The sequence below is a fragment of the Anolis sagrei genome, chromosome 9 (genome assembly GCF_037176765.1).
Source record: "Anolis sagrei isolate rAnoSag1 chromosome 9, rAnoSag1.mat, whole genome shotgun sequence".
Taxonomy (NCBI): domain Eukaryota; kingdom Metazoa; phylum Chordata; class Lepidosauria; order Squamata; family Dactyloidae; genus Anolis; species Anolis sagrei.
The window spans coordinates 18417476-18434905 of NC_090029.1; the positions used below are offsets into that span (position 1 = coordinate 18417476).

Genomic DNA, 17430 nt, shown 5'->3' on the forward strand with positions numbered 1-17430 from the left:
TTGCCTTTTTTTAATGGGGAAGGCAGTATATTTGCTTCGATAAGAGAATGTAAACATCAAAAACAGGGCTTGTTTGCTTGGAAGGGACCTGATCAGAAGAAAGAGCAATTTCGGTACAAATCACTCTTTTGCTAATGATATCCCTTCCAAACGAACAATACATGTGTTTGTACCAAAAGCTGTTTTTGTCCAATTTGTTTTAAAGCCTTCACAAAGCAGCCTACCTTTGTATATACCGTGTTATCTTAGAACTGGGCCCCCTAATGGTACAGTGGGTTAAACTGCTGAACTTGCTGGCCAGAAGGTTGGCGGTTCGAATCCGGGGAGCAGTGTGAGCACCTGTTGTTAGCCCCAGCTTCTGCCTACCTAGCTGTTCGAAAACATGAAAAAATGTGAGTAGATAATAGGTAACACTCTGGTGGGAAGGTAATGGTGCTCCGTGCAGACATGGCAGCCACGTGATCTTGGAGGTGTCTACGGAGAACGCTGGCTCTTCGGCTTAGAAAAAGAGATGAGCCCCAACCCCTAGAGTCAGACATGACTGGGCTTAATATCAGGGGAAAACCTTTACCTTTACTATCCTAGAATTATATAATATTAGCTGTGATTATTAAGAAGCAAAATGGTACAGAGATCAGTGTGCTTGGGCCGACGTGTCTCTCTTTGGATCCCAGTTCACATATCTCACATTTCCAATTCCATCATTTATGGGTAATCCTTTCTGAAATGGCTCTCCTGTCCTGCTTATTTACTCCAGAGGACTGACCCATGCGTACATTTTATCACAGGGCTCCAGCGAAAGATTCTGCAGAAGAAGACTACGACTCGGGAGTGGAAGAGGAAAGCTGGGCTCGCCAAGCCGACGCCGCAAACAATTAAAACCCTGTCGGAACGTCCTGCAGGAAACGCACTTAAATGTTTTTGTTTGATTCTTTAACATTGGATCTCTCCCGAATACAGTACATGGTCAGGAAAACCCTTGATAATGCTAACGGGAAGCCGATCATGTCTTTCTTGTAACATCACATTGATTTTCCCCCCTCCTGTGGACACTCGGATGTCGGCGTTGTAATATTCAGAAATGAATTGTGTACTAGTTTTTTTAAAAAAACAAACACACAAGATATTTTCTTTATTTTTTTTCCTGCTGAGCCAAAATGCCAGTGGGTTTCGGGGGACATCGGATCAACCCTTTCTCCCCTTCCCCTTGGCTATCTACAAAGCGGAACATTGGGGACTTTCCCCCCTTTTTAGGCGCACTGCAGAGATAGAGCACTTAGCACATTAGATGTGTGTGTGTAACCTGCAAAACGTTCCTCCTCCATTATATTTGATTGCAACAGGTCTCCGTTGGGGAATTTCTCAGCCTCGGTCAACTTTGGATTTGGAATAGACCCTTCAGATAGCAAAGACATATTAATGCAGCCAGTTAGATTTGGTTAGGTACCAATAGTCTTTGAGAATGATGAAATCCAGTTTGGGATGCTGTTGAACTTTGCTGTTCAATGTGACAAAATTCTGATTGCCTTCCTAGCATAAAACAGGGAGTAATGGGAACTTTCTATCCAAAGATGGTGCCAGAGCTGTAAACGGAGCAAAAGTAAATATGGGGAGGGTCTTTGGGAAAGATCTTAGGCTTTGCTGAAGTCTTCATCTTCTTTTTTGCACTTGGAGACTTGAAAGTCCTTCCGTTCTACCCAAGCTTTTTCAGTTCTAGAACGGAGTGCAACTGTCCTTCCTCAGTGCCGTACTTGAGAACTTTGGCCCTGCAAACCGGTCCTTGGAAGCTAACATATATATAAAGATTCAAAGCTATGGGGGGGGGGGGGGCTCTTTTTCAGTTTGAATATCATAAAATCTCTCTTTTGTTTGAAACGCAGTGGGTGCTAGAGGGACGCTGTTACATTTATTATGGAAACTGGGTGTCGGAGGCTTAAGGCAAGGACAGTGATTTCAGGTTTGCCAGCTCTATAAGCAAGCGGAGCTGTGCTCTTTAATTACGACCCGGTTTTAGAGCATTTTTGCACCACTTTCCTAAAACAGTGCATTGAATAATTGGGTATAATACCAAAGGTTTCTCTTTAATTATATGTAGGTTTGGAAGAAGAAAAAACATGGGTGTTAGGAGAACAGGTGAACCCAGAACTCGCCACACCTTTCTCTGTGGAGATAAAGGTCTACAGAAAGGAACAAGACCTTAAGATATCTAAATACCAATATTTTAATATAGTACTTTTTACTGAATGTACTGGAAACCCTCCTGCATCAATTTTTTGGTGCCAGATATTTTTTTCCCCCAGAGACCTTCTTATAACATTAAGAAGTCCAAGAAAGTTAACATATAATTGTAGAATACTTTTTTCCCTGTGTCATCGCTTGTCAGCGTTTGCACAAAATCCTAATTTAAGTTATACGATTTAGACACCGGACCCTGCATATCGTTCATTTTAAATCTTTTAGCGAAGCAAAGATTGCTTTGTTTTACAAATCCTCTGATCCTTTAGTACAGTATTTGTAAAAAAAACAGAAACAAAAAGGACTTGTATGTTTTTGATTTCCGAAATTAAACTCTGTACATAAAAGTATGATGTTTCCTTTGTGTCGAGATGTGTCTAGGGTCTATTACATCTGGTTCCCTCATTTGGATTTAAGACAACTGTGTTAATCTGCAGAATCAACATGGCTTATAATGATAATAGTAATACATTCACTTTTGAACTGTGGTGTTGAAGAAAATTCTGACAGTGCCATGAAGCGTAAGAAGATCCAACCATTCCATACTCCAGGAAATGAAGCCCGACTGCTCAAGCTGGTTTCAATTATTACTTTTTAGAGAGCTCTCAGTTTAATTCTGTTTTCATGTTTATAGTATAGGATTCTAACAGGAAACCTGGGATTTAGCAGTCAATAAATAATAATGATGATAATATTTTTATTTTTATACCCCACCTCCATCTCAGGCAGCTTACATGGGACCAAGCCCAGATAACAGTTAAAACAGCACATCTGAGTGCATCAACAGCAATTTAAAACAACATAAACAACATTATACAAAATATAAAACAGGCTTCAGCTTTACATCAGCTTTAATGGTTTTAGTGCTTTGTTGTTAAGGATAGTTCTAGGTTCAATTTTATTTTAGGTTTTAAATTGTATGCTGTGTTGGTGTGACCACTGTGGTCACTGCTTTGAGTCACTTTTAAGAGGAAAAGTAGCACATAAATTGGAAGAAGAGAAGGAAGAAGAGCAAAAGGAGAGGAGAGGAGATGGAAGAAGGGGAGGAAGAGAAAGAGGACAAAGGAGAAAGAAGTAAAGGAGGAAGGGAGAAAGAAGGAAGAGAAGAGAAAATAGGAAGAGTAGAAAGAAGGAGAAAAGGGAGAAGAGAAAGAAGTAAAGGAGAAAGGGAAAAGGAAGAGAAAGAAAATGAAATAAATGAAAAAAGAAAAGAGAAATAAAGGAGTGGAAAGAGAAAGTAGTAAAGGAGGAAGGTAAAAGGAGGAGAGAATGAATGAAGTAAATTGAAAAAGGAAAGGAGTGGGAAGAGAAAGAGGAAAAGGAGAAGTAAAGGAAGAAGAGAAAGGGAGGAAGAGTCATGCCAGACTAATCCGATTTTTTTAAAATATAAACTTACAAGCTGGGTAGATGCGGGAAATGCCTGGATTTAGCGTACCTGGATTTCAGTAAGGCCTTCGACAAGGTCCCCCATGACCTTCTGGCAAGGAAACTAGTCCAATGTGGGCTAGGCAAAACCCAGGTGAGTTGGATCTGTAATTGGTTAAGCAGACGAACCCAGAGGGTGATTCTCCCCAATGCTTCCTCTTCATCATGGAAAGAAGTGATGAGTGGAGAGCCGCAGGGTTCTAACCAGGGCCCGGTCCTATTAAACATCTTATTATTAATGACTTAGATGAAGGGTTAGAAGGCATGATCATCAAGTTTGCAAACGACACCAAATTGGGAGGGATAGCCAATACTCCAGAGGACAGGAGCAGAATTCAAAACGATCTTGGCAGATTAGAGAGATGGGCCAAAACTAACAAAATAAAGTTCAACAAGGACAAATGTAAGATACTCCACTTAGGCAGAAAAAATGAAATGCAAAGTTACAGAATGGGGGACACCTGGCTCGAGAGCAGTATGTGTGAAAAAGATCTTTGAGTCCTCATGGACAAGTTAAATATGAGCAAACAATGTGATGCGGTGGCAAAAAAGCCATTGGGATTTTGGCCTGCATCAATAAGAGTCTAGTGTCTAGATCCAGGGAAGTCCTGCTACCGCTCAATTCTGCCTTGGTTAGATCACACCTGGAATATTGTGTCCAGTTCTGGGCACCACAACTGAAGAGAGATATTGACAAGCTGGAATGTGTCCAGAGGAGGGCAACTAAAATGATCAAGGGTCTGGAGAACAAGCCCTATGAGGAGCGGCTTAAGGAACTGGGCATGTTTAACCTGAAGAAGAGAAGGCTGAGAGGGGATATGATAGCCATGTATAAATATGTAAGAGGAAGCCACAGGAAGGAGGGAGCAAGCTTGTTTTCTGCTTCGCTGGAGACTAGGACGCGGAGCAATGGCTTCAAACTACAAGAGAGGAGATTCCATCTGAACATGAGGAAGAACTTCCTGACTGTGAGAGCTGTTCAGCAGTGGACCTGGAGCCCCCGGTTGCGCACTGGGTTAAACCCCTGTGCCGGCAGGACTGAAGACCGACAGGTTGCAGGTTAGAATCCGGGGAGAGGCGGATGAGCTCCCTCTATCAGCTCCAGCTCCTCATGCGGGGACATCAGAGAAGCCTCCCACAAGGATGATAAAAAAAATCAAATCATCCAGGCGTCCCCTGGGCAACGTCCTTGCAGATGGCCAATTCTCTCACACCAGAAGCGACTTGCAATTTCTCAAGTTGCTCCTGACATGACAAAAAAAAAGCAGTGGACCTCTCTGCTCCGGAGCGTGGTGGAGGCGCCTTCTTTGGAAGCTTTTAAACAGAGGCTGGATGGCCATCTGTCGGGGGTGCTTTGAATGCAAAATACTGCTTCTTGGCAGGGGGTTGGACTGGATGGCCCATGAGGTCTCTTCCAACTATGATTCTATGAGGAAGGAGAAAGAATAAGTAAAGGAAGAAAAGAGAAAAGAAAAGGGGAAGAGGAGAAAAAAGTAAAGGAGGAGGAGAAAGAAGAGAAGAGAAAGGAGGAGGAGAAATAAAAGAGAAGTAAAGGAGGAAGAGAAAAAAGAAAGAGACGAAGAGGTGGAAGAAGAAGTAATGGAGAAACAGAAAAGGAAGAGGAGGAAGAGAAGAAAGGAAGAGAAAGAAGTAAAGGAGTCAGAGAAAAGGAGAAAAGAAGAGGAAGAAGAGAAAGGAGGAGGAGAAAGAAAAGAGGGAAGTAAAGGAGGAAGAGAATAAAGGGAGGAAGAGACGAAGAGGTGGAAGAAGAAGTAATGGAGAAACAGAAAAGGAAGAGGAGGAGGAAGAGAAGAAAGGAAGAGAAAGAAGTAGTAAAGGAGGAAGAGAAAAGGAAAAAAGAAGAGGAAGAAGAGAAAGGAGGAGGAGAAAGAAAAGAGAAGTAAAGGAGGAAGAGAAAAAAGGAAGGAAGAGACGAAGAGGGAAGAAAAAGTAATGGAGAAACAGAAAAGGAAGAGGAGGAGGAAGAGAAGAAAGAAAAAGAAGTAGTAAAGGAGGAAGAGAAAAGGAGAAAAAAGGAAGAGGAGGAAGAGAAGAGGGGGAGGAGGAAGTAAAGGAGGAAAAGAAGTGGAGAAAGAAGAGAAGGATGAGAAAGGAGAAGTAGAAGCGGAAGAAGTAAAAGAGGAAGATAAAGAAGAGCTAGAGGAAGAGGAGGAAGAAAGGAGGAAGAGAAAAGAGAAAGAAAAGGAGGATAAAGGGTTATCTGTCTGAGAAGTCCTCAAAAGCCAAACTCTGGCGACTCAAAAGGCGAAGAGAATCTTTCCATGCTCTAGAGCAGGCGTGGGCAAACTTGGGCCCTCCAGGTGTTTTGGACTCCAACTCCCACAATTCCTAACAGCCTACCGGCTGTTAGGAATTGTGGGAGTTGGAGTCCAAAACACCTGGAGGGCCCAAGTTTGCCCACGCCTGCTCTAGAGGGCGGTAGAGACTTCCGCTGGCCGAACCGGAAGTGGGGCCTAGTCTTGGTGAAGAGAAGCGTCGGCTTTGCTACTACTACGAGGGCGATGCCGCCGCCGCCACCTCCGCTCCCGCCTCGCTTCGGGGCTCCCCCGCTGCCGCACGGCTTCCAACCGGGGCCCTTCCGCGGCCTTCCCCCTCCCATGCCTCCTCCCGCGTTCCCTCCATTCCCTTCCGCCTTTCCTCCTCTTCCTCCTCCTTGGCAACAACTGCCACAGCAGGCTCCGTTGCCATGGCGACCGTTGCAGGCCGCAGAGAGGCCTAGTCCGGCGCCGGACTCGAGTAGCGCCTTGGAGGCGGAGAAAGAGAAAAAGGAGGAGGCCTGGCTGCTCCGCTTCCTTTCCCGGCCCCGCTCGGAACTGGAGGAAAAGAAGAAGAAGAAGAAGCCGCCTCCCAAAGCGCCCCCGGTTGATTTAGGCCTCAAGGCCCTCCAGGCGCTGCTTTGTGCAGCTCGAGCCTCGGCGGAGCTACAAGGAGAGGAGGAGGAGAAGGAGGAGGGAAGTGAAAAGGCCGCGGCCCGGGAGAGGAGCCGCAAGAAGCGACTGCGGCGCCGCAAGCAGAGGCAGGCAACCCGCGCGGCCCGCGAGGAGGAGCAGGCCCGCCTGGCGGAGGAGGAGGAGGCCCGCACCGAGCGGTGGAGGGCGCGCCGGGCCTGGGAGGACGAGCAGCAGCGGAGGGTGAGGCCCTTTATACTTTATACGCCCAAATTTGAATATTGGTGGGCCTTATGGGGGGGGGGGTTGATTTTGTCATTTGGGAGTTGTAGTTGCTGGGATTTATAGTTCACCTACAATCAAAGAGCATTCTGAACTCCACCAACAATGGAATTGAACCCATCTTGGCACACAGAACTCCCATGACCAACAGAAAATACTGGAAGGATTTGGTGGGCAGTGATCTTGAATTTTGGAGTTGTACTTCACCCTAAACGGTTCCGGCCCCACTTACCTCTCCGAACGCATCTCCACCTATGAACCGGCGAGGACGTTAAGATCGTCCGGGGAGGCCCTGCTCTCGGTCCCGCCAGCGTCACAAGCGCGGTTGGCGGGGACGAGAGACAGGGCCTTCTCGGTGGTGGCCCCTCGGCTATGGAATGCCCTACCCGCGGACATCAGGCAGGCCCCTTCGTTGCTGGCGTTTCGGAGGAGGGTCAAGACGTGGCTCTATGAACAGGCGTTCGGCTAGCAATGCAGTTGAACTCATGACGACGGTATAATTGAACAAGGAAACGGCAGAATGATTATGAGAACGGGATCTGATTTCACTGAGGCGTTGATGATTATGTGTTTGTTTGTCCGTGTACGATGTGTCTTAATTATTGTTTGTTATATGAATTATATTGTAAACCGCATTGAGTCACCGAACAGGCTGATAAATGCGGTATAAAAATGAAGCAAAATAAATAAATAAATACAACCATCAGACTCAAAACAATTAACTTATATCCCCATACCAGAAAAAGGGAAATGTGAAAGGCTGCTCCAACTTCCGTACAGTGGCCCTTATTTCTCATGCCAGTAAGGTAATGCTCAAGATCCTGCAAGGAAGACTCCAGCAATACATGGAGCGAGAATTGCCAGATGTTCAAGCTGGCTTTAGAAAAGGCAGAGGAACCAGAGACCAGATTGCCAATATCCGCTGGATAATGGAGAAAGGCAGGGAGTTTCAGAAAAACATCTCTTTCTGCTTCATTGCCTATTCTAAAGCTTTTGACTGTGTGGATCATAATAAATTGTGGCAAGTTCTTGGTGGGATGGGCATCCCAAGCCACCTTGTCTCTCTCCTGAGGAATCTGTATAAGGACCAAGTCGCAACAGTCAGAACTGACCACGGAACAACAGACTGGTTCAAGATTGGGAAAGGCGTACGGCAAGGCTGCATACTCTCACCCAACCTCTTTAACTAGTATGCAGAACACATCATGCGATGTGCGGGGCTTGAGGAATGCAAAGCTGGGGTGAAAATTGCTGGAAGAAACATTAACAACCTCAGATATGCAGATGACACCACTCTGATGGCCGAAAGCGAGGAGGAGCTGAGGAGCCTTCTAATCAAGGTGAAAGAAGAAAGCGCAAAAGCTGGGTTGCAGCTAAACATAAAAAAAAACAAGATTATGGCAACAAGAATGATTGACAACTGGAAAATAGAGGGAGAAAATGTGGAGGCCGTGACAGACTTTGTATTTCTAGGCGCAAAGATTACTGCAGATGCAGACTGTAGCCAGGAAATCAGAGGACGCTTCCTTCTTGGGAGGAGAGCAATGTCCAGTCTCGATAAAATAGTAAAGAGCAGAGACATCAGACTGGCAACAAAGATCCGCATAGTCAAAGCCATGGTATTCCTTGTAGCCACCTACGGATGTGAGAGCTGGACCTTAGGGAAGGCTGAGCGAAGGAAGAGAGATGCTTTTGAGCTGTGGTGTTGGAGGAAAGTTCTGAGAGTGCCTTGGACTGCGAGAAGATCCAACCAGTCCATCCTCCAGGAAATAAAGCCCGACTGCTCACTGGAGGGAAGGAGACTAGAGACAAAGTTGAAGTACTTTGGCCACATCATGAGGAGACAGCAAAGCCTAGAGAAGACAATTATGTTGGGGAAAGTGGAAGGCAAAAGGAAGAGGGGCAGACCAAGGGCAAGATGGATGGATGGCATTCTTGAAGTGACTGGAATGATCTTGAAGGAGCTGGGGGCGGTGACGGCTGACAGGGAGCTCTGGCGTGGGCTGGTCCATGAGGTCACGAAGAGTCGGAGACGACTGAACGAATGAACAACAACACTTTATACGCCCAAATTTGAATATTGGTGGGGTTTTGGGGGGGGGGGTTGATTTTGTCATTTTGGAGTTGTAGTTGCTGGGATTTATAGTTCACCTACAATCAAAGAGCATTCTGAACTCCACCAACAATGGAATTGAACCGATCTTGGCACACAGAACTCCCATGACCAATAAAAAATACTATTTATTTATTTCAGTTGCTTCTACCCCGCCCTTCTCACCCCAGGGGGGACTCAGGGCGGCTTACAAAAGCAAGGCACAATTCGATGCCCGCATTACATAATAGCAAAAGACAATAACATCAGTTAACGCAAACAGCAATTCTAGCAATAACAACAATTAACAGAAAACAATAATTATTATAGGCAAAAACAACCATAAAACCAATACAAACCTCATTGACGGTCAGCGTTTCACAATCTCATAGTTTAAATTCCAATTCCACAATTGTCAGTTCTTTCACTCCTATCCATCTGGTTTCCATATCTTTACCTTCCTCCTGAAGGAGAGGAGGGATGTTGATGCCCTGATTTCCTCCGGGAGTGAGTTCCACACGTGAGGGGCCACTACTGAGAAGGCTCTGCTCCTCGTCCCCACCAGCCTCACTTATGATAGCGGTAGTGTCGAGAGCAGGGCCTCCCCAGATGATCTCAAATTCCGGGGTGGGACGTAGAGGGAGATACGTTCGGACAGATACACTGGACCGCAACCATAAAAGGTTTTGTAGGTCAAAACCAGCACCTTGCATTGTGCTCGGAATTGAACCGGCAGCCAGTAGAGCTGACACAGCAGGGGGGTGGTGTGCTCCCTGTATGTTGCTCCGGTAAGCAATCTGGCTGCCGCTCGCTGGACCAGTTGAAGTTTCCGAACAGGGTTTGGTGGGCAATGATCTTGAATTTTGGAGTTGTAGTTCACCTACATCCAGAGAGCACTAACAATGATGGATCTGGACCAAACTTGGAATGAATACTCAATATGCCCAAATGCGAACCCTGGTGGAGTTTGGGGAAAATAGACCTTGACATTATAGATTTGTAGTTGCTGGGATTTATAGTTCACCTACAATCAAAGAGCATTCTGAATCCCACCAATGATAGAATTGGGCCAAAATTCCCACACAGAACCCCCATGACCAACAGAAAATACTGGGTTTTCTGATGGCCTCTGGTGACCCCTCTTACACCCCCTCGCAACCCCTCCAGAGGTCCCGACCCCCAGGTTGAGAAACGCTGTCTTAGAAGAAGAGGAAGGAGCAGGAGCTTATTTTTCTACCCCGTCTCCATCTCCCCGAAGGGCGGCTTACATGGGGCCCAAGCCCAGGCAGAATACAATTAAAAACACAGCAATAACAATTAAGACATAAACAACATAACAATAATACCTAGCAACAACAATAATAGCAGACTAATTTGGGGGGGGGGGGGGAACCACTACATGAACTAGTTAAAGGATAAAGTGGTTTAGTAAGGTGGATAACAATATAACGGCATAAGAAATATCATGGAAACAGAGCAAATTCACAGGATCAGTTAATATAATATAGTACATCAGATTGAATGACAATTCCAGTCATGATACAGGCCATTTGTTATAGGAGTCGTCAATTGGAAGCACGACGAAACATCCATGTCTTTAATTCCTTACTGAATGTGGATAAGGAGGGTGCCAGGGAGTTCCAGAGACAGGGGGCCACCACCGAGAATGCCCTCTCTCTCGTCCCCACCAACCGTGCCTGAGACGGGCGGGAGCGAGAGAAGAGCATCCCTGGAAGAGCTTAAGGACCGCATGGGCTCATAAGGGAGGAGGCAGTCACGCAGATAGGCAGGTCCTGAACCGTTTAGAGAAGTGGTTTTCAACCTAGGGGTCGGGACCCCTGGAGGGGTCATGAGGGAATGTCAGAGGGGTCACTAATGACCACCAGAAAACACAGTATTTTCTGTTGGTCATGGGGGCTCTATGTGGGAAGTTTGGCCCAATTCAGTCATTGGTGGGGTTCAGAATGCTCTTTGATTGTAGGTGAACTACAAATCCCAGCAACTACAACTCCCAAAATGTCAAGGACCATTTTCCCCAAACTCCACCAGTGTTCACATTTGGGCATGTTGAGTAGTCGTGCCAAGTTTGGTCCAGATCCATCATCGCTTGAGTTCACAGTGCTCTCTGGATGTAGGCAAACTACAACTCCAAAATCCAAGGTCAATGCCCACCAAACCCTTCCAATATTTTCTGTTTGCCATGGGAGTTCAGTGTGCCAACTTTGGTTCAATGTTGGCACAATGTTGGCACATTCCATTGTTGGTAGAGTTCAAAATGCTCTTTGATTGCAGGTGAACTACAAACCCCAGCAACCACAACTCCCAAATGACAAAATCAACCTCCCCCCCCCCCCCAACAACCCACCAGTATTTGTATTTGTGGGTTGGTCTAGGGAATGAAAATACATCCTGCGTATGAGATATTTACACTACGATCGATAACAGTAGCAAAATGACAGTTACGAAGTAGGAAGGAAAATAATTTTAGGGTTGGGGGTCACCACAACATGAGGAATTGTATTAAGGGGTCGCAGCATGAGGAAGGTTGAGCACCCCTGGTTTAGAGCTTTATAGGTGATAACCTGCACCTTGTATTGGGACCGGAAACTTATCAGCAGCCATTGGAACTGTTTAAACAGGAGGGTTGACCGCTCTCTGTAACTTGCTCCAGTTAACTGGCCGCCGATCTTTGCACCAGCTATAGTTTCCGAACCGTCTTCAAGGGCAGCTTAGGCACCGTTTCTCCTTGTAGATCAGCCATGGGCCAACTTGGGCCCTCCCTTGAGTGTTTTGGACTTCAACTCCTACCATTCCGAACAGCCTCAGGCTCCTTTCAGAAACCTCCTGGGACCTGTCCTTGAGCGTTGCCATCCAGACCACTTCATCTAACGAAGACCTTGTGGATTTAAAGTGTTTGGTTTTAGCCTTAGAATCCTGTTTGGTTTCCTAAAATAAGAAAAAAAAATTAAAATCCTATTATTTCATTTATTTATTTATTACATGCATTTTTACCCCTTCCTTCTCCCCCCAAAGGGGGACTCAGGGCAGCCTCACATAATCATCATGTGATGCTAGCAACAAATAAACAACAAAGGTTACAATTAAAACAGTAAAAATCATTAAAACACATTATACAGATTCATTACCAAATTCATTAAACAATAAATTAAGATGTCAATTCAAACCAAGACCAAGTTGGGAAAATCCAATGTTGCATATGTCCTAATTTTTTTTCTTCTGATTGTCGCTGTCCACTAGACAAATGCCTGGTCCCAAAGCCAAGTCTTTAATTGTCTTCTAAAAGACAGGAGGGAGGTGGCCATCCTGATGTCCTTAGGGAGGGAATTCCACAGACCGGAGGGGGGGGGGGGGGCACTGCCGAGAAGGTCCTGTCCCTCAACCGCATTTGTGAGAGTGGTGGGATCGAGAGCAGAGCTTCGTATGACGATCTTAAGCTTTGTGATGGTTCGTAACAGGAGATACGTTCGGACAGGTAATCTGGCCCAGAACTGTTTAGGGCTTTAAAGGTTAAAACCAGCACTTTGAATTGTGCTCGGAAGCTGATCAGCAGTCAGTGGAGTAGTACGCTCCCTGTGCACAAATTAAGCTTGTCTCTGTGCCCCCGGTGGTTTAAAATTCACAGTGCACAGTGGTTTAAAATTCTGAGCTGCAGAACTTGCTGACTGGAAGGTCGCAGCTTTGAATGTAGAAAGTGGCGTGAACTCCCACTGTTAGGTCCCCAGCTTCTGCCAACTTACCAGTTGTAAAAACATGCAAATGTGAGTAGATCAATAAGTACCACTCCGGCTGGAAGGTAACACGCTCCATGCAGTCATGCCAGCTACATGACCTTGGAGGTGTCTACGGACAACACTGGTTCTTCGGTTTAAAAATGGAGATGAGCGCCACCCCCCAAAGTCAGACACAACTGGACTTAATGTCAGTGGAAAACCTTTACCTATGCAGAATGTATTCCAGCAGCTCTGTTGATGATAAGGGTCCATGGAGTTTCTTCTTCATAGGGTGTTCTTGTTTCCCTCCCATTTAGGAAAAGGAACTGAAAGCTGCTGCAGACAGTGTCTTGTCCGAAGTCAGGAAAAAGCAAGCGGACACCAAGCGCATGGCCGAAATCCTGCGGGGTTTGGAAAAGCTGAGGAAACTGAGGAAAGAAGCAGCGGGAAGGAAAGGTAAGCCAAACTTTTCATTACAAATGAATAGAATCATAGAGTAGGAATGGACCCTGTGGGCCATCCAGTCCAACCCCTTAGTAGTAGTAGTAGTAGTAGTAGTAGTAGTAGTAGTAAGTTTTATTTATTACCCATCTCTCCTGACAGCTCGAGGCGAGGTACAACAAAGCCTAAATCATCTGAGCATAAAATATATACATACATTAGGTAAAGGTAAAGGTAGTCCCCTGACATTAAGTCGAGTCATGTCTGACTCTGGGGTGTGGTGCTCATCTCCATTTCTAAGCCGAAGAGCTGGCGTTGTCCGTAGACACCTCCAAGGTCATGTGGCCGGCATGACTGCATGGAGCGCCGTTACATACATTACATACAATGCATACGTTACATAGATAAAAACACACACACACACACACACACATATATAAACATGCACCAAACACAGCTACAAAATTGACATTGCATTTTAAATTCCAACTGCATAAGTAGCTGGACAAGCTGGACCACCTTCTTGCAAGTAGTCATGGAAATGAGATATTTATTTGTTCTAAAAGATGTTTCATTCTGGTTACTTTTAAAAGGTAAAGGTTTCCACTTGACATGAATCTAGTTGTGTCCAACTCTGGGGGATGGTGCTTATCTCTAAGCCGAAGAGCCGGCATTGTCCATAGATGCCTCCAAGGTCATGTGCCAGCATAACTGCATGGAGCGCCATCATCTTCCTGTTGGAGCAGTACCTATTTATCTACTCACATTTGTATATTTTCAAACTGCTAAGTTGGCAGAAGCTGGGGTTGACAGCAGGAGCTCACCCTGCTCCCCGGATTCAAACTGCCAACTTTTTGGTCAGCAAGTTTAGCAGGTCAGCAGTTTAACCCACTATGCCACTGGAGACTCCCATGTAACTTTTACTTGTATTTAAATGTTTTGTGAAACAATATTTTGGAAAGAACCCAGGAAGGTCCTCAGGAGTGAAGCTAAAGTAAAAAACGAATTGGTTACTCCTCTGACTTGCTGTAGGTCATACTTTTGTTGGTTTGTTTCATTCCCTTTCTTTTGGGACACAGGTATTTGTCCACCCGCTGCTGCAGACGAGGCCTTTGAAAACGAAGTCCAGAGCTTAAGGGCCTCCATCAAGAAGCGCACAGAGCTCTACGACGCTGAAGAGCGCGCTCTGCGTGTGATGCTGGAAGGGGAGCAGGAGGAGGAGAGGAAGAGAGACCTAGAGAAGAAGCAGAGGAAGGAGAGGGAGAAACTCCTGCAACAGAAGCGAGAGATGGACTCCAAACTCTTTGGAGACCCAGGTAGCTTTTGTAGCCCTTTGCTGAAGTCCTTGGGGCAGGAGAGGGTACATTTGAAATATGGGGTTATTTGCAGACAGTCCCTGAATTACAAACGTCTGACTTACAAACGACTCAAAGTTAAGAACAGGAATGGGACAATAGGAAGTAAGAGAAATAATAGAGAAATAGATAAATCTATTCAACAAAAAGAAATTTATTCCTGGAAGAGTGGTTATTGTGGGGGAAAAGGTTCTCCACTGAAGCCTTATCCTCAGTACTTGTTTCCACAACAAGTCTAATTGTTCAAAATCCAATTTTCACAGGGACAGAAAGTGAATTGAGATCTTATGAACAGGGGCGCACACAGCAAAATACACTCCACAGGGGTGTTAACCCTTCTAATTCAGATATAAAGGGTCTATTTGGATTGCAGACATCTAGATTAAATTTTGTAGTCAATACCTCTGCTTAAAAGCAGATTTAATAACTTATGTCTTCCATCTTTTGGGAATAATTTCCTATTTCTGATTCTGGGGATGTGGTCTTATGTTTTGCAGATGAATTTCCCCTCACTCACATTTTGAAGCCCTTTACCCAATATTATTTGCAAGCTGAATATTCTCTGCCAGCTCTCATCCAGATCAGGTAAGAATCAGCAACACTAGAGCAAGGAAATTAGTTTGGATTATGCTCGCTCTCTCTCTCTCTCTCTCTCTCTCTCTCTCTCTCTCTCTCTTCTCTCTCTCTTTCTCTCTTTCTTTTTGGAAGCAGTAATTCCACATTTTGACATTCCTTCCCTGCCTTCATTTAGATTAATTTTAATCAGAATCTTATTACAGCAGTTAGCTTTCTAATGGAAACAGATTCCAGTTAGCAAAATCATTAATGGGACCTGAAACTTTTGTTGGCCCTTTACCCTGGAGTCACAGATCAATTATAAGAATAAAGATAGTAATAATAATAATAATTGTATTTTTGCCTACCTCCCCTCACGACCCGGGGTGGGGCATAGTTAAAAACACATAATTATAAAACATTCAGTAAAATACATATATTAAAACATATTTCTATGAAACAAGATCAAGGGAACGTTCTGCTGGAGCCTCCCTTCTCTTCCATTTCCTTGCTTTCTTTTTTGTAAAGCAGAGGATTCTATTGTTTTCCAACAAAACAAAGCATTGTGTCTATAAATTCACTTTTTTGTCATACCAGGATTGTGCTTGTACCTCAACATTTCTGACTTTCCAGGGTACAAATTTCAGACCCAATGCTGGATACGTCACCTATTGCTTTTCTGTTCTCAAGGCATGAATGGGATCGGTTCTTGGTGCCGGCGGATCACCCAGAAGGACAAGGTGTCCCTCCAGGATGGGTCCTCCCCAGTCCGCCTTCCAGCGATATCTGGGCCACGGCTGTCAGATGATGCCTTTAAAACCGCGCTCCGCAACTCAGGAGGGGTTCAATGCATTCCGCAAATGCCTTTAATCTAAAAATGCATTGCATTTGTTTTCATGCAAATCAGAGCCAACGGACACCTGGGGGATACGAAATAGTTTGTTCAGGAGTATGATGTTGTTTTCAAAAAGTGAGACACTGGGGGATATGAAATAGTTTGTTCAGGAGTATGATGTTGTTTTCAAAAAGTGAGACACTGGGGGATACGAAATAGTTTGTTCAGGAGTATGATGTTTTCAAAAAGTGAGACACTGGGGGATATGAAATAGTTTGTTCAGGAGTATGATGTTGTTTTCAAAAAGTGAGACACTGGGGGATACGAAATAGTTTGTTCAGGAGTTTGATGTTGTTTTCAAGAAGTGAGACACTGATGTTTTAATGTCTCATTCATGACAGTATTGTAAATGATCGACTGTTATGTGTGTGTTGCCGCCTGCTTTGCAGCTGTGCATTTCAATGCCGAGACACCTTTCCTCCAGAAGTGAAATATTTTCACCCTTATCTTTTAAAGTGGCAGGAAATGGCATGTCCTGAATGCACCGTTAACATTGCAGTTCCAAGAGCAGAGATGTGGATTTTTACAGTTAGGGATGAATAATGCGCGCGTGTGTGTGTGTGTATGTATATGTGTGTGTGTGTGTGCCATTGTCTTAGGCTTATGCACAGTTAATTAAATAATTGATTGAATTGTCGCCTTCTTTCAAGTTTGGTTTAGTGCAAGTACTTCAACTTCCACAATTCCTAACAGTCTCAGGCTCCTTCCTTTTCCCCCACAGCCACTTAAGCGGAAAAGGAAAGGGAAAGGGAAAAGGAAGGGGCCTGAGGCTGTTAGGAATTGTGGGATTTGGAGTCCAAAACACCTGGAGAACTTAAGTTTGCCAATTCCTGGTTGAGTGCTTTAGCTAAAGCATTAAGTTAGAGCAACAGAGAGAGAATCAACATCCGCGTTGCCAATATGTGGGTGCAAGTTGCATTGACATGTTTGGATGACGTACATAATAGAACAGTATAAAAGTACCAAAGAATAATAGAGAGCAGACAATATCTCTGTCAGTTCAAAAATACCTGGTTGGTGTTCAGTGAAAAAGCTTTGTGTTTGAGTTTGCTTTTCTCTGGTTGCATTCAAGATCATTTTTAATTAAGCATTTTTGTGGAAGCCCAATTTGCAGAGTAACAAATTATAATTTGGGAGAACCAAGAACCATGCACATTAGGATCCAACTGATTTTCAGTCCTAGTTTGGAATGGAAATGGAAGTTATACCATGGCAGTTTTGACCGAGGACGCAACAGGATTTCATTGAATATAGTTGAATATTGGGTTTGGGGTTGAATGCAAACTATGCACCTCGTGAAGCCCTGTGAAGATCGAAAGCTTTTGTCAAATGCCCGAGTGGGAAGATATGCAATATTCTCCATTGAAACAATATTATTGTTGCGTAATCTGATCAACATATCAATTGTTGATGGTTTGGTTTGGCACATTGTCAAGTTCTGCTATTTAATATTTTTGTACTTGAAGCAATAAAGGATGTTTCTCATTGTTGAGTTGTTTTGGTGTTTTTT

At 44.6% G+C, this 17430-nt stretch overlaps 2 protein-coding genes across 3 annotated transcripts in view; both read left to right on the forward strand.

The window, feature by feature from the left end:
- Positions 1 to 2585, forward strand: part of CLPX (caseinolytic mitochondrial matrix peptidase chaperone subunit X) — a 31576-nt gene extending 28991 nt beyond the window's left edge. For both annotated transcript variants that reach the window (XM_060755621.2, XM_060755622.2), the window contains one exon: positions 789 to 2585. In XM_060755621.2, the coding sequence (XP_060611604.1) occupies positions 789 to 879 (91 nt within the window). In that variant the 3' untranslated portion in view covers positions 880 to 2585. The remainder of the gene's footprint in view (positions 1 to 788) is intronic.
- Positions 2586 to 6117: 3532 nt separating this feature from the next.
- Positions 6118 to 17408, forward strand: PDCD7 (programmed cell death 7). Its single transcript, XM_060755620.2, has 5 exons — positions 6118 to 6812; positions 12992 to 13130; positions 14195 to 14431; positions 14968 to 15055; positions 15716 to 17408. The coding sequence occupies exons 1-5, from the start codon at positions 6183 to 6185 to the stop codon at positions 15831 to 15833; spliced, it is 1212 nt and encodes a 403-aa protein (XP_060611603.2). The 5' UTR covers positions 6118 to 6182; the 3' UTR covers positions 15834 to 17408.
- The last annotated feature ends 22 nt before the right edge of the window (positions 17409 to 17430 follow it).

Bases quoted from the DNA above. Each gene is read 5' to 3' on its own strand.
- PDCD7 (XM_060755620.2), top strand. From the start codon at position 6,183: ATGCCGCCGCCGCCACCTCCGCTCCCGCCTCGCTTCGGGGCTCCCCCG. The intron at 13,131-14,194 runs GTAAGCCAAACT...TTTGGGACACAG, and splicing joins AGAAGCAGCGGGAAGGAAAG to GTATTTGTCCACCCGCTGCT. The intron at 14,432-14,967 runs GTAGCTTTTGTA...TATGTTTTGCAG, and splicing joins CAAACTCTTTGGAGACCCAG to ATGAATTTCCCCTCACTCAC.